We start from the raw sequence: 18,059 nt of genomic DNA on the forward strand, positions 1-18,059 counted from the left end.
AAATCATCTGAATGATATCCTTGGAAAGGAAAAAATCTACGGCATAAGAATGACCTGACATAGCAGAGTTAAAACACTAACAAGCCATACAATGCAATAAGGGTCTGATATCGGGAAGAATTGGCTTCTAATTAGGCAACTGGGTTGGAAAAAAATCTGCAGTCACTGCAGCCCTCCAGGACCGACGTTGCTCACCCCTGCTATAGAGTTTACTCAGAATGGTACAAAAAACAAAAAAAAAAAAATCCTGCCTTGTGCCAGCAGTCCAGGCTGGTGGTGGTGGCACTTTGGCCCCATTAATACCAGTCTATGATCACTTGAATGCCACAGCCTATTTGCATATTGTTACTGACCATGTGCATCGTTTCCTGGCCACAATGTACCCATCTTCTAATGGCTACTTCCAGCATGATAATGCACCATGTCACAAAGCAAAAGTCATCTCAAACTGGTTTCATGAACAAGACAATATATGGCCTTCCCAGTCGCTGGATCTGAATCCAATAGAACACCTTTGGGATGTGCAAGGATGGGAGATTCACAGCATGAACCTGCAGTTGACAAATCTCTATAAATTATGTGATGCCATTATGTCAACATGGACCAAAATCTCAAAGGAATGTTTTCAACATCTTGTGGAATCCATGCTATGAAGAACTGAGGCTGCTCTGAGAGCAAAAGGAGGCCCTACCCAGTATTAGTTTAGTGTTCTGAATAATTTGCTCAGTGAGTGTATATAATAACAAGGGTAGTCTATTCGGCAGGGGGCGGCGTTTTAAGTAACCCGAAACTATATACTGTAGATATAATGTAAAAAGGCAATATCCCTCCCATAGTGATACAGCGGTAAGAAATCACACAAGAGAAAATAACTTAGCTTTCTTTAATGACGATTTACTCGGCATTACGGAAAAGGAAGCCAATGACAAGACCATGTAAGAGTCTGCCAATTTTGTCACTGTGCTGGAAGGTATTTTCAGGATCAGATAACGTAATCTTCTATCCGTTCATCAGCTTCAAGGTGTGCCGGGCAATGTTCCAAGGCTTTATACTCTTTCTCCATGAGCAGGCCCTTAGATAAATCATGCCATTCCAAACAAGGCAAAGAGAGGTATGCTGACCCTTACACACAGAAATAGTGCATGTTGCCCATTTGTCTCTCTCTATCTTGTCCTATGCTTAGCAGTTCTAAATGCTGAGCCCCTTTGTACTAAATCAGGCTCAGCTGTGCATGTAGAAAGAAAAGAAAAACAGATTTAAAATATTCTCACAGAGCACAATGACATTAAACTTATATTCTTATTACAGGGAGTACGTAGGATCACCCCTTATGACCTTTCTATAATAAAACATCATCTTTAAATATAAAATACTAGCTGTGTAAGCCTGTGTTGTAAAAAGCCCAGGCTCCTACAAACTTTGGAAAAAATTGAAATGCAGAGTTGGCGGTGTCGTTTTGCGGATGTGGTTGTCCCCTTTGTCTATCAGGGGCTAAGCGCGTTTCTCTCTCCTCTGAGGTTTCGTTTTGCCAAAGTGCTTGCCTCCCTTGTGTATTAGCTGCAAAGCGAGTTTGTCTTTCCTCGGCAATTTTACTTTGGTGACGGAGTCGCTTTCTTTCAGCTTCATGCTGTAGCCTTGTACTTCTTTCTTCTTCCGACTCGTTAACTTAGTGCCACCTCGCTGGCTCTTTGAGCTTCATGTTGTAACCTCGTACGTCCGGGGCGGACAGACAGACACATACGCTTCCATGGGTAGACATTTAAATACAAGGTAATTCTGGAAAGGTCTGGACAATGTCCTTTCGTGTCTAAGGAGGGTTTATGTTTACGGGTTGTTAGAAACAGATTAAAAAGACATAGTGTCCATCCCACTAGCAAATGGTAAAGCACATCTGAGGCTTTGGACTGTTTATTAACATCAAAAAAAAAAATATACAGACACAAGTATTCTCTTGTGTATTTCAGACATGTAAATGTATAATGTATTCTCTTGTGTATTTATATGCATACACCAGGTGTTGGGATGTCAGAGGTCAAGATAGGCTACTTAGTCTGGTGTGAACCATCTGAAGGGTTTGTGTGGCACAAATCACAGATAATTTTAATGATATTTACTGGAGTAATGTGTCATGACACACAGTGCATCAAACCCTACTGCATATGGGACTGTGAAGATGTCTTTGTTAGGTTAATCGGGTGAGCAGAGACATCTTCAATACGACTACTTTAAAAGTAATGTCTGGGTGAAGCCTGAAGGAATTAATAATAGAAGGTAGTGGGCTGTAGTTCTGGATTCAAATTCACTGTGACTGTGCTGTACATCTGCGGTGGGCTGGCGCCCTGCCCGGGATTTGTTCCTGCCTGGCGCCCTGTGCTGGCTGGGATAGGCTTCAGCAGATCCTTGTGACCCTGTGTTAGGATATAGCGGGTTGGTAAATGGCTGACTGACTGTGCTGTACATCTCTTAAGGTTGGTTAGTGTAAGGGTAGGCAAATGACAGGTAAGATGAAATATGTGTGGATCTACATAAAAAGAATCCATGCATTGAAATGAGGGATTTATGTTTTAAGGGGTGGTCACACCAAACCCACTTCATGATAAAGCCTTTGGCAGCAGCATCTTATGAGGTAAGTCCTATTAATACGGCCCTTCAGTTCTCCTGCTAACTCAAAGAAGTACCTGCCAGATACCCTGCTGATAGAAACAACTCCAGAAAATGTTAGCCAGACAACTCCCCCTGTCACTAATTTACTTTTCTGTTGCACTCACAAGGAGAGCCTGTCTCTACAGGCATTTCACTGTCTTTTAGTACTTGGCGGGATATCGGCACTGTGCGAGACTGAAGCCACCTGTGGACTCTGATGACAATGGCAACAGCAGGACTGAATTCTGCTGAGTGCGGCCTGCATGAGGGAACACTCTGTTTTTTTGGAACTCTTATTGCAAATACATAACAAATAATATTTATCCCAGCATCACAACTTCACACATTATTTGTTTCTCAAACAATGGGATCCTGGTGTCTAGTCTGTCTTGAATTGCTTCTGATTGTTGTGATACCCTCTGACATCATCAACTGACAAAATACAGCCTATAGATGTAAAGGTTAAGTAAACTGAAAGCCTTGCAGCTACCTCATCCCAACTGAGTGGATCTGAGGTAAAAAGGGACAAGCCACAATAACATGGAAAGCTTAAACAGGCTACACGCACCGCACAACTCAAACACAAGGCTTTGGGGCTGACTGGTAGAAGCGCTAACCACTATGTTGCAGGTGCTTGCTGAAAACTGCAGGCCAGGAAACAATAAATAAAAGAAAAAGATTTTCAAAATACCTGTTTTTTTTCACCAGGACGCTGTGCTTCTTTGACACTGAGCATCATACTGCTGGCTTCATTGCACTTAACAGAAGTTGAACACCACCAATTAGAGTGGCTTATGCTAAATCACTCTTTAAAGCAGTTCTCCTTAGCAGTGGGTAAAGATGAGATGAAGTCATGTTGCTTGGCCCCATTCAGCATAATGTCTTGGCACTTAATGCATACTTAAAATTGATTTGCTTTCTCTTTTTTTTCAAAACTAGGGGACTTCACCCCCTGCCCGCTTTGCTTGCTTGTCTGCTTCAATGCCTCCCACCCCCCCGCGCTATGCGCCAACCACTTCACGGCTCTGCCACTTGTGTTGTGAAGAGCTGGGCTGAACGCACCCCAAGGAAACGCAATCGCTCCTCCGACATCCCCTCTTAAACGGTGATACAATGGAAAACATACGTTTTTTTTTTTAACCTCCTCTTTGCTGTCTTGCTGCTGCTGCCGTGCCGCATGATCTGCATTTTGTCATATCACCTATGTCCATATATTCAATCTCTTTTTGCTTTTACCTTTTCATTAATATTGCATTGAATTTTGATTCCATGTTTGGAATAACATCATTACAACGCAACGTATTACTGCCCGTGAGTGAATATCGTTGCTTTCTCTCTACAAGAAATGTGTCTGACATAACCACGCAGGACTTTTCCAAATCTCTTTGCATAAGCTCTTGTTGTCTCACGGGACGTGAAAGTGTCTCTGAGACAATCACGTCTCGTCTCATTTTTTTTGTAAGAGATACTTTAGCTACAGTAGTCCTAGACTATTCCTACATCTTTTCTGTCTTGTGTTACTTAATATTGACTGGGAAAAGTTTGAAACGGAAGTGCAAATGTGCAGCATTGCTACTTAAAATAGCTTACAACTCCCAAAAGCCCTGGCAGTATTACGATATTGGGGCAGATTCGAAGGGTGCAGGGGTGGCTGAGAAGATTAATTAAGTGGACTGTTTAAAAAAGGAGTTAGAATGACACGATCATCTTGTCTGTTTGTTTCTACAAATGACCCACTTTTGGTTGTTTTCTGGGTGCATGTGCTGTCCTGTGCCTGCTTGTCTGTGTGATTATGTCTTGGCTGGATACGTCTTTGTCTGGGGAGCACTCCCAATCATGCCAAATCTACACTCTAGAACTGGAACCTGGTAGGAAAAAACTTTACATTTCTTTCAGAGGACTGTTCACAGGATTTTCATTCCAGTTAATTGTTTATTAAGCACTATCTGTTATTTCGTTTGGTTTCATGTACGTAAACAATTATCACCATCGAGGAACCTTGGAAGGCATTTGCATATATGTTTTGTGTAATATTGTTTTTGTCCTCTTCATTATTTGATTTAATATATTCTTTATTGATCGATCGATACATTGAGCTGCTTATCAGTGTCTCTGTGTGTGAGTGTGTGCATGCCGGGCCAAGGCCGGGTATGTTCCTGGGGCCCTTGCGACCAGTACAAATACATTCCAAGAATGAGATAATGTAGCCTTCAAGACTCATTTCTTAAACTGGAAAGTTCAGGTTGCACATACACAGACACACACACCCCAGGGTTAACCAAAAACACTTCAGCCAATGATAGTCATGCAGCTCCCAGCACAAAATCAATAGCAGTATTATTCTAGATAAGAAATTACATTGAGCGTATGATGGAAAATTTGAAAGAAAAAAAAATTATGTTCATGTCTCATCATTTAGTTTCCCTGGTGTTGTTTTTCAGGACTGTCACCAGTGTACCCAGATCCCTTATTTTTTCAGAAAAATAAAGTCTTTGTTAAGTGATTCTTTCAGAATAAACCTAGTGGCAGGTTTATTCATTTTTGCCCTTTGATTACTGTTGCTATGATCCTCTTTTAACTCTCTGGTTATGGCCCTGCTTTGACTCCATTCCATCACTTTACATGATCATCTCTTGCTCACCACCTTTCTTCTGCCAGCTCACAATAATCCTCAGGATATTTCTTCTGCCTAGACCATTTACATTAAGTAAATCATTTTTATCAGGAAAAATACTGCAGGCAACAGCAGCAGGTGATTAAGTTTAAATGAAAAACCCAACACATTTCTCCTGTTGCTCAGGTGAATTATGGTCACAATTAAAAGAGCAGGATGAAGTGGCAAGGCTGACAAGTTACAGTTCCTACCTACCTGTTATAGATATGTCAAACTTTCATTTTTAAGCAAGCAGCAATTTGAACATTTTAGTTCAGTCTGAATTGCAATAACAGCAACTTAGGACATGTTCACAATTTTGTTTTGTCAAGTCAATGAATTTAACAGTCTTAACCGATTAGAAATGTTTCCTTTAACTGCCTACCGACAGGCTGTTTAATCAAGCTGTTTTCTCTTGGTCAGTGTCTTCTATTGAGTAGCTGGAGGCAAACCACAGCATGACTTGTGAGCAGGTGTCTAATTATACATTTAGAGTCCGAAAAGCATGTACCTAATCACTTGGTGAAGATCACACACACTTCCTTAAAGAGAATACAACAGAAGTCATTTTTAAATAACACATTAATCAAACCTTAAATAATTTAAATTGTTTGTTATTTAAAAACATATTAGTGGAGGAACATTTTGGACAAAATGAAATAAACTGTGAAATGTCACAATAAACAAATAAAATCACCATGAAATGTGAGTGTAAATGAGTTCATGTTTCAAAACATGTATATTTTTGTTGCCTGTTTCTTTGTCTATTTAATTACTTCTTCATTTATTTATTTCAGTGACTCTGCATGTAACATGAAATAAGTCCTGAAATCAAACTGTCACTTTTACTCATTGGTGAATCATCAGTAGAATGGACAGAAACCTTCAACTAACACATTTACATCAGACATACAAACTCTTAAATGATGAATTTGGATCTTTTGCAATTAAAGTAGCCGCTTTGCACAGTCATTCTGGGAAACTATGCAGTCGCGCACAGTCACAACTTTGGAGGATGTGCATGAGCCACACAATTCCCAAATAAAGCAAAGCAAATATGTCCACTCTGCAGATGATTCACCAATCAAAAAACGGTAGTCACTAGAGCCCGCCCTCTCAACTTTGACGAGCCAAAGTGACAGTTTTTATTTCAGGGCTCATTTCATGTTGCATGCAGTGTCCCTGAAATAAATAAAAGAAGAAATAATAAAACAAATATATAAAGAAATAAGCAGAAAAAATATATTTTATGACACATTCGATTTTTTATAGTTAACAGTTCATGTTGTTATTACTTATTATTGTCACATTTCACAATACTTTTACTTATTTGAGTATTTACTTATCAATTTGATTTGGTCTGAAGTATTCCTTCATATTATTTATGCACAGTGCTGTTTATTTAACAACACAAATCACTCTTGTACAATGAGTTAAATGAAGGAAAAATAACACAACCTTTATTTAACTTGAATATAACAGACATTAATGCCCAAAAAAACACACAAAAAGACAGAAAAGGAAATGTATATTTTAATATCATGTGGATATCTATTTGCTTATATATGTATAGATATAGTTCTCTTTTTACACGGGACAAAGCCACATTGAGGAACATCTACGCAAACATACAAAAATAGTAGAATTATAGTTGTACTGATGAGTTTTTAACTTCACATAATGAGGCCAAAAACAAACCAGAAACAAAATAAAAAGTCTCACAGTGAAGGACAGTCTTACTGAATGTACACTTAAATTAAATCCAAACAATAGAATGACAAAGGCCCATATGAAAAAATATACCTTAATATACCGACTATTTTACACACAAATGATTATAAAAATATAATTTAAGCTATTTCAATAAAAGTGGACACATCTTAGGTATCATAAATAAAATGAAAGGCAGACAACTCTTGAAATTTCATAAGGATGAATTTAGGTTGTTCACATTTAAAGTAAAGCAGTAAATGATCAACTTTATATATACTGTATGTATATATATATATATATATATATATATATATATATATATATATATAAAAATAAAAGTGTGACTTTCATTTTAAAGTGCAACTAAATCTTTCTAACACATAGTCAAATGCAATTTTTAAATATTTTCCACCAAAATTTAATATAATTTAATAAAGAAATATTCATGAACCTTTAATCACTTTATACAATCAATATATGTACAAACCTTTAAAAATAATTTGTTTTTTTTGTCTGCCGTTTTTCTAATGATAAACAGACTGCAAATGGAGATACAGTTTTGTACCATGGCTGTTAGAAAAAGAACAAATACAATACTGATCAAATTAGTACCAGAGTCAAAGACACAACATTTCAGACAAGTCAGAGCTTTAAAAATTCAAAAACAGCTCACTTTGATAAAGATATTTGTTGACATTAACTCTACTTAATTGCACACACTACATCACTGTCGTTTAATGGATTCAAGAAACGGGGGACAGCAGACTGCAGCATTCATTTGTTGAGCTAAAGGAGGCAGATGTTTCAGTTTGGCGAGGTTATTCATATCAAAAAGTTGTTCTGACACTTAATGAATACTGATTTTATATAGCACCTTTTATAGTTTGTACTATCACAAAGTGCATTACAAAGGTGTTTACCGTACAATAACAAACAGAGTACTGAGGATGTGAAATGGAATTTAAACTGATCACAGTAATAAACTGTGAACTAAACACTTGTTAAAGTTCACATAAACAAAATACTTACTGTAGAAGACCTAAAAAGGGGCACTGAATGATCATTTTTAGGACATTTTATATAACATACATCAACCTGAATAATTCTTGCATTAATAATAATAATCATAGAATACTTTAATTTTTCTACTCAGTGTTAATGAAGTTAAGCTTAGAATACAGCACATTTACAAATGAAGTCCATTAAAAACAGGCTGACACTTCAGGAGAATAGTAGTTTCATTATATTAAAATTTGTGTAAGCATACAATAAATGGCTTGTCTGGAATGTAATATAAAACAATGGAAAAGCAGTATATGTGTGGATGAAATATTTGTAATGCTATCCCAGTATAAAACGTTTCAAAAGCGTGATCTCATTCATTTATGTAACAAAATGCTCATGGTTTAAGGTTTTTATTTAGTCATTTTAGCATGACATTTGCTTTCTAGGTTGCATCCAATAACAGACAGAAACAGAGACAGGACAGGTTAAGTCCAAAATATTTACATTATTTGAAAACAGATTATTTGCTAGCTACATCTACTAGTTTACCTAAAATGGCCACATGATACAAACTGTATGAAAAACTCTACACCTCTGAAAATTCTTCTTATCTCTGACATTCCTTATGAAAAAGACGTATGGCACTGGGAAGAAAGGATTTTCTAGAGTGATTTGTGTGGGTTCTTAAGGCGACTATCCTCCCTGATTAACTCAAGTTTCAGTTATACTTGTAAAGGGTGCCTATGCTAATAGATTACATTCAAGTCTACAAATTAGTAAACTTTCCAAACAATATACAAGCCTCAGTAAATAACTTGAATTGCTGTCAGTATTACTCAAGTTGGTGTGGAGTTGCACATGCAGAATTACATCAAATTACTTTACAGAGAAACCCTGTGAAGATACAGTAGAGCTACATTATTTAGTGAGTAAAATAATCCATTAATTAACTCATGAAATTCTAATAGCCTTATTTTTTATGCTATTTAAATATTTTAGAAAGGAGTCTCTTGGTCCTTCAGATTTCTGAACTCACTTTCTCCATTAAAGTGTCACGATGAGATGGGGCTCATATCAGCAGCACGAAGCAGAAAGTCTGACAATAAATGAGAGGCCCCTTAATCTTAGGGTGCTGACGCACACACAAATTCATATAAAGCCAACTCAGAGTTAACATGCCACAGGGAAACAGCTAAAGAAAACCTTCATAAACACAGGAACAACGTACAAACTCGGTAAGGGCAAGGCCGAGACATTAAGCTAGGGCTGTGCACCAACGAGGGATATATAGAAAAGAAATGAACAAATTCATACAATAAAACATTTATTAAGACTGAAAGCCACCAAAATGTGATACATTTGCTCTTCATTATTCAATGACTTCCCTATTCAGGAAATGAATGAATAAATATATTTATATTGCTTAGATGGCCAATCAATTTAAAGGTACAATCTAAAATACTGTTTAAAAAATGGAAAAGGAAGAAACTTAAACCTGCAACTTAGCTTTCAGTCTGTTCGTGCTCAGAATACAACAAATTGTGTTGTTAGTTTTGATGCATGAATTGAAGAAAAGCATGCATTTTATGTGGTGAAAACTTATAAATCTTATTTCATTTAGATAATTTCTTACTTTAGATTTAGAGAGAGGGATTTAAGATACCTGTTTATATAAGTGATGGCAAGGATCCAGAACATGTGGCTAATAAATAGTTTATTTAGATTTAAAAAACACAAATACTGGAGGCTTCAAGTAATGGATCTGCCATAACAAAGCAGGATGTTAGGACTAGAGAGAAGCAGGTTAGTTACTTTGCAAAAAATTCAAAAGAATGGGATCACCTCAGCAGTTAAAATTAAAATATCATTACATGTAGCTTCGATAGGCCAACGTGTGCTCATACCAAGCCATATCATTTTAAATCGAACCTTGCAAATTAAAAAAAAACAGTTTCACAGGTTGTAGTATCTACTGTATGGATAAATTAACAAAAATTATATTCAATGTGCTTTAAAACTAATTTAAAAATAAGGTACATTAAACTGCTGAATAGAGCATATGTCCTGCCTTATTTACTCATATGTACAGTAAGAAGAACTTAACAAAAGCTTCTTTTGGTCCTCATAACTCTTATGAGGGATGTTCAAAAAGTTTCTGCACTTTTACATTTTCGTTGGTAATGGTGAAGGCAGGAGGAGTAGTAATTAAATTAAATAAAATTGCATCGCAAACGAAGGTGACAACGTAGAAATGTATTTGTTTCTGAAATTCTTAATAGTTAATAAAAAGTGCAGAAACTTTGTGAACGTTCCCGTAACAATTTGATTTGCTATACATTTTTTTTCACTTTTTCTAGTGTAATCACTGTGTGTGAAGTACTGTTTTACTGCAGAATTGTACATTACAAAGATTCCATTCTTTGTTTTTAGTCAATTTTCAAATCTTTATTGCAATTTACCTTATTAAAGTCTAAACTCTTAAAAAGGAAATTATATTTTATCACAGTTGAAATACATAGTTCTGATAAGTATGTAGTTTCATTTTTTGAGTATGCCAATTCCTGCTACTGTACCTTAATTCTATTGCTGTTGGATTTCTTTGTTAAAAAAAAAAAATTGTTATAAGAAAAAAAATCAAAAGCTTTATAATTGAAAATCAAAAATATTACAAAATGTTCTGTTGAACTGAGGTATAAAAATGCTTACATGAGCTTTGTAATTTTAATGAACAACCTCTAAACCTCTAATTTTAGAAAATAGGTATCAATTTAGCCAACACAACTATTATGAAGAAGTTTTTACTACAAAATTACTTAAAAAGAATGCAAGAACAGATTAACACAATATGTAAATGCTTTGTGCATTAATTTTTAAGAATACCTTAAAATATTGATTCTGCAAATGAAAAGTAAAAGTTATTTTCTGAAAATATGAATACCCTAAAGACACAGTGCTGTGTCTGAAACTTTCTTTTTTATTTAAGTGTGTTTTTCCTTGCAGATAAACACTGATAAAGAGCTTCACTCTAGATATTCTTTGAAAGATTCAAAATTTGCTACAATAAGCATTTAACACTATAATAAATTATGCCACATTTTCACATATTACAGGAGATTATGTTCTGTATATTCAGTTACTGCATATCCTGATCCTGAGGGAAAAAAACTTTAGTTAATACCAAAATATTATTCAAGTTTCTTCATTTATTAATGAATAGACCCACAAATGGACCAAATCTTTATTTTTATCCATGGTATATACTGTATATGTTATACATTTTCAAGTATGTTATTGGAAATGGCCCACATGCAGCATCAGTATATGTATATGTAAAAGAATAAAATTGCTGGTCATGCTAGAGCTGCCTAACCATACTTTCTAAAGTTTAATGCACTCAAGAGTACAGAAACACAAAAAGTGAAGAAGCTTGGGACATTTTATGATTGTACCAAAATTTGTCAGCCATTCAAAGTATTTTACGAATGTAGCACGTAATATTAGCTCATTTTGATTGAAGGACACTGCACTAACAAGAAATGAACTCCTATCATTTTACTTTCCTGGGTACAAGAAACTGCACAACTCATTTCACTGAACATTTTATGAAAATGAAACAAAATAAGACTATTTTTTATAAGTTGTAAAATTAGAATCCACAAATTATTCTAAAAAATGTAAAATGCTTCTGTCTTTTGTAGGACAATAGTGAAACACAGTTACATACAGTTCATTTTTGGCAAAATGTCCTCTTTTTACTGATACTAACATGTACATCAAATGCTTTAAACCCGACCTAGAAAATTGATTCTTGAATGAACAAAATAATGTACAAGAGGGCCTGGGCCTTATAAAGTGTACCTATTAAAAATATTGTTTATCAGGAAGATAACTGTTTAACACAGAAAATGTAGCTCTTGAAATTAAGAGCAAAGTGATTTCATATAAACTATGAAATAAAACTAATATTCATACAGATTTCCCAACACACATTTAAAACAGGTTGAATTTTTTACATTATTTACAAAATAACGTGAAACTTATTATGGGATGGAGGTAAGAGTGTATTTTTTGGTTGCCTTTATTTTTTTAAACATTTTGTATGTATGATTTTTGTATTAATGATTTGTTCATGAAAATACTAGAGCATTTAATTTGCTAAATAAAAAATGAATCTTACAGTACAGGACAATAAATGATCTGTTATTTATTTAAAATCAGGAGACTACTTAAAATAATTCAGTCCCGTGACAAGAAAAAATTTCTCCAAGAACAATTCTGAGTCAAGAACAGCAATATGGGCAGCTCTTCCAATCAAAGTGTTGGCAGTATTTGGCAGGGCATGGAACACATTTTGGCGAATCAGAGTGCACTCCTTGGCCTCTATGACAGGTTGCAGCAGGTTGTTTATCATCTCTGCATAAACAGGACCTAATGATAAAGATTGAAATCATGTTATTTCAGCAATATTTTTTCACTTCTGTTGAATGTGATTCAGCTTGCCTTGAATTAATTATACTGTCTGCATACAGCAGTACCAAAGACATTTACAAAGAACTGCATATTTTACCAACAAGTATATTAGGTTATGAAAATTGGAACATTAGAAAAACTGTGATGAGAACAGACCGCTCAGTCCAAAAAATTTGTCCATCCTATTCACCTACAATATTCACCAAAAGAACTGCTAAGAACTGCTGACCATAGTCCCTGGGGATGGTTGCCCACCATGGAGAATCATTGCCAACTACCAACCCCCTTGGAGAATTGCCAATTGCAAGACATTCCTTAAATCTTATGCAACCCTTACCCATTTAGTACTACAGTGGAACCTCGGGTCACAAATGTCTCGGAACACGTACAAATCGGGTGACGACCAAAATGTTTGCCAAACTTTTGCATCTGTTCACGATCACACACTCAGGTGATGAACAAGCCAGTTTCCCTTCCGGTTCATATGCGCCGATGATTTACGCACGTGTTCAGTCTCTCCCTGTACAGTACATTGTTCTCGGTCAGACGTGCATTGTGCAGAGGGACGTTACCTCAAAACTGTAATCTCCTCTCCACCCAGTTCCTCCTCACTTCCTTCATGCCAGAACTCGACTCATGCAAGGTTAGTTTTCTTGGTTGTTTATGGTTATTTTTTGTATAAATTATGGATTTTTCAAATGTTCATTTTCTCCCTGTGCTTAAAACTTATTAAAAAAAAGTGTTTACAGCGAGTGGTTCGTAAGGCTGTAGCATAAACTCTTGCAATGTTAGTTTTCTCTGTTCAAGATATTCTCAGTGTTATTCAATGTTTTTTCATTTAGTTTACTATTACACTGTGCATTCTATGGTATAATTATCTATTTTTTTGCTTAAAAATCTTAAAAAAATATATATTTACATACAGTTCGTACGTTCCGGAATGGATTAATTGTATTTACATATAATTCTATGGGGGAAATTACTTCGTGTCACGACCAAATCGGGTTGCGACCAGAGGTTCCACTGTATTGTGCATCACAACTCTGAGTAACCCAAATTCAATCAACACATGACCCAAAATAGGTTGCAAGCCATACTTTAAGAACTGACTGTACATTGTATGAGATGCTTCAATAGTTCAATGAAGTGTTGCTTATTATCAGTCTGTCCAATGGGAAAATATTTTATGAATGTGTCTGTCAATGTCAAAAAACATGATTATCATTGTCTTAGATGTTCAATATGACCTGACATGCTTTTTGCTTTGCACCCTCCCTCACCATAACCTAACGTCTATGGGGGAAGAGCGAAAGCTTTAGATTCATAAAAAATTCTGATCTCCGGTTTTTGATGGATCTCTACATTTTAGGGTTCCCTGATACCGAAACACTGATATCTTGATGATGGGTGCTTGTCTGTCTGTGTGTCATAGTTTCTTGAGGATGGTCTACAGCTAAAACGGCTGGACGAAAAAATACCAAAGTCAAAACCTAAGCCAGTTATGAGATGATGATGTGCTGATCAGTTAGAGGTACTACAGGAACCCTCAAATACTATAATTCTACAATCAATTATGAATTCTTCTCGTCAATTGCTATCACAATGTCCTATATGATCAGATAGATCAGCATCAGAGTGGTAAATCACTGAAATGTTACAGAATAGTTTGGGTAACTTGGTTTCTGGGGCCCAAATATTACTGATACTCATGTCTGAATTTTTCTGGTTTAGAGAAAAAAAAATCACCAGAGCCGCATGCAGGACTGTAGAAATATATTAAACACTCAAGCAACTCAGCTGACTCTTGGTAGACTGGTTAACCAGACTTCTAGGCGTACAATACCTAGAAGCATATTTGATCACTACATTCTATTCCCTTGATATTGATCGATTTTGGGAATTTTTGAGTCCCCCCTTGTACGGTTTTTTGTTAAAAAAGGAATGTCTTTAATTCTGAAGAAAATTACAAATTGCATCTTGTCCATGTCCCAGACTTACTGTTAACAGTATCTATAGTATGTACAGTATATAGTACAGCATAGTAAAGTATTTGTTGCTTGTCCTGCTGGTACAGTGAAAGGCAGTGACAATACAGTACATATTACAGTTACACATATACCTAAACAAAATAATGGCAATAAAAAAATAATTAGTATACAATCATATGAAATTAAAAATAAACAACAGATATAAAAACAGTTATTAGAGAGAACAAGAAAAAATCAGAAAAAGTAACTGGCCAGTAACATTAAATTGATCATACATAATAATTAGAAGTACAGGTTCGTATGTAAAGAGTGTTGGTCACAAGTCAAGAATAGGATTGTATAGGAGTTAACAGTTTAATGGCAAGGAGTAAATGCTGTTTCTGAGAGTGCTGGTAATTCATTGAATGATATGATATCAATTGCTTGATTGCCAGGAGTGCAAACGGTTTAAAGCATGTTGTGGATCTGAGATAATGGAAAGTGCTTTCTTAAGGTGTTAGAACAGTATTAGCTTTTCACAACTGCACAGTGCACAAGTTATGACTGTACTCTACCACAACGTCAATTGCAAGTTACATACACATAAAATGAAACAAAGTAGACATTAGTAACAGGTAATTCACATGACAACAAATCCTTGAATGTCAGAAGAGGAACTCAATGAAAACATGACAAGAGCATGAAACTTTGTTTCAGCTTTCAAGCCTGCATTAAAACTTAGACATGGTAATGAATAATGACATGTAAATAACAATTCACATGACACACTGTCATTTAAATATTTTAAAATAAATGTCAGTGTAAATTAAAACTCTTTTTAAATTATGATATTGTTGGCAATAATAGCTCAGTCATTTTTTACCATTTGTCATGTAAGTAATTCAAATCATATACCTGTACTTCTATCTTTCAGTGCAGTTCTACACATCTCTATTCGAGCCGAATGAAAAGGAACGTAGCGATCCTGAGGAGATGCCACTAAAACAACATTCTTAAAATATTGCAATCCTGAAAAAACAACAACATAAACAGGAGATTCATGTTTAAAATGTATTATTGCATCCAGTTCAGTTATTTTTTTGTTTCAGAAAAGCTAGCTACTGTGAGCAATTCAGAAAAACAGGCATATTGACGGGACATTGGAGATTAAAGGGCAAGACATGGCATGCTCCTGAAACTTCCAGACATGTCATTTGACAACCTCAGTGATAACATTCAATGACCCACCCTGACAAAATCACAAATTAGTTTTTTTGATTTTATCCTAAGTTATAGGGGTGGGCTCATGTGCACTAGCTTAACACCCAGTGAGCACTCACCTAAAACTACAAAGCGTACAACACAGTCCTGAGGAAAAAAAGAACATGAGTGTTTTGGACCACACAAACAGAAGAAAGGCGCACCTGAAAATGAAAAGGCCAAACGTGCGGCTGAAAATGCCCTACCTGGAAAAACTTCATACAGCAGCACATTACTGGTTGTCAGAATGTGGCAAGCCTTTGATACTTTGGAACAGTAAAAGTGTGCTAAAAAAGTATATTTTTAGTCATGTAATCAAGTATCCTCAAGTGGATGAGATCCAGAAACTACAGATCATAAATCTGACATCCCCTTCAACTATAAGTCGTATATAATATGCTGCTGGATTTAGTAAGACAAAGCCCCATTGTATTTAGTATATGCCCAGGACAATGCATCAGTCATCTTTAGTCAGCTTTTAAAGCTATTTATTGCAAGCAGCATTAGGATTAGTTATGTGAGAAATACAGAATTCTGCTAGACACCTGGTGAAAGAGCACTCAGAATGTTGACCTTTAGGAGTAGAGGAAAATAAAGTTAACAATCAAGGTGTCACCACTCAAATTCTAGATGTAGCATTAAATGAAATGTGAAGTGTTGCGTGGGGCAGGACTCTTTGATTCTCGAGGTAAGAAGACAAAACTAAATGAAGAAAGAATTACAAGAGACACATTAGATAATATTGAAGGATATAGGATGGAATTGTGCTTTTGGAGAATCAGGGCATAAAGGCTGCAATCTCCCCGATTGTGTCTAATAGGAAATCTTGCATTGTTGCTGTTGCAAACATAATATAATAATATGTAAAAAATTAAAAAACTAACTTTCATATTACAGTATGTTACCATTTTCTACTTTTGATGGAGAGAAGGTATGACATCTTCAACAATACATAGCTATTGACAAGTACAAAGTAAACTCTTTTTTTATGTGAATTTAATTAACTACGGATTATTCAAATAGCCCTTTGATACAGGAAAGCTCAAAAAATGAAATGTAAATTAAATCCGAAGACTAATACACAAACTGTATGCATATGGTATGCTCAGATTCTTTGAATGCACAGGATGCACCTATAGGCGTTCTTGCTGTGTCACACACTAGTGTATAGGGGGAAGTCGAAGGGCTTGTTGGAACATGATATATTGGAACAGGGAGAATGGGATACACTAACCCCTTTTTCTCTCTCCCCTCCAGACGCTCCAAACAGAAGTCTGCCTTACTCCATTTTCACTATTAGTGACCTCATTTCCAGTTCAGGTCCCTTGGACACATCCTTTCCTCCTCAGCAGCTACAATAACAGCCACTTTCCCTCACTCCTCAGTACTGCTTTGGACACAGTCTGAAGTGACTACTTGGCTCTATTGGAATTCAATAATTTTTTTTTTCTTTGTAGGAATTTGAATATACAAGGTGGAACCCCAAAACCTTTTCTGTCTTTTTTACAGCTGTAACAGCAAATTTCAATGAAAGCATTCTTAAATCTTTCAAAATGACCCCTGAAGAAGGGGCCTGAGTTGCCTTAAAAGCTTGCATATTATAATCTTTTTAGTTAGCCAATAAAAGGTGTCATTTTGTTTGACTTCTAACTACATTCAAAATGGCTAACACAGTACAACACCCTCGTACAGGGTGGTCCACATCTAATTATGCAGATCCAGATCGTCCGGATGACTTTGATTTATGCAAGGATGATTCCAGTTCGGCGCGAAGATGATTCTTCATGTTGTCAGTTCGCACACTTCTCGATGGTCTGGAATTTTTCAGGTGATTTTCTATGTAATAAACTTAATAATTTATAGCGCAATGAAAATTGCATAATTAGATCTGGACCACCCTGTGCTTAAATCTTTCATAAACTCTATATTTTTCACGAATTAACAAATAAAAGATAGCAGCAGATTTATTAACAATGCTTGCTAGGATAATTCACCTGGAGGTGTACCCACCACACCATACTTGAGAAGAGAACCATGGCCGCACATTACCTCTCATCTGGTATGGAAATGTATATACTGTAAGAATCTCAGAAAGATATCAACACTGTAGCTGGGGAAAGTTTGGTCTGCTCTCCTCAGCTTGTTGCCATTAAGGCCATACCAAGGCATCCAGTTAAGAAGATCAGCCAAGTTGTCATATTTTGTGTAGATGTTAAAGTATATGTGCCATTTTTAGGTGCATTCACATACAATGTGAAAAGCACCTACTGCAATAGCCATGCATGTTAGTTTGACCACATGAAACAATTTGCCTCTGTGAGTTGATTTTGTCCCATCCCATACTTATC

General features: G+C 35.8%; 1 protein-coding gene across 1 annotated transcript in view; it reads right to left on the minus strand.

Moving 5' to 3' along the window:
- Window positions 1-12,205: 12,205 nt before the first annotated feature.
- The window catches only part of fam135b (family with sequence similarity 135 member B), a 211,707-nt gene continuing 205,853 nt past the window's right edge, over window positions 12,206-18,059 (minus strand). The window contains exons 19-20 of the mRNA XM_039736980.1: window positions 15,367-15,480; window positions 12,206-12,442 (exon numbers count right to left, since the gene is read on the minus strand). Coding sequence (XP_039592914.1) covers window positions 12,237-12,442; window positions 15,367-15,480 — 320 coding nt within the window. The 3' untranslated portion in view covers window positions 12,206-12,236. The remainder of the gene's footprint in view (window positions 12,443-15,366; window positions 15,481-18,059) is intronic.

Source organism: Polypterus senegalus, chromosome 15 (assembly GCF_016835505.1).
Source record: "Polypterus senegalus isolate Bchr_013 chromosome 15, ASM1683550v1, whole genome shotgun sequence".
Taxonomy (NCBI): Eukaryota; Metazoa; Chordata; class Cladistia; order Polypteriformes; family Polypteridae; genus Polypterus; species Polypterus senegalus.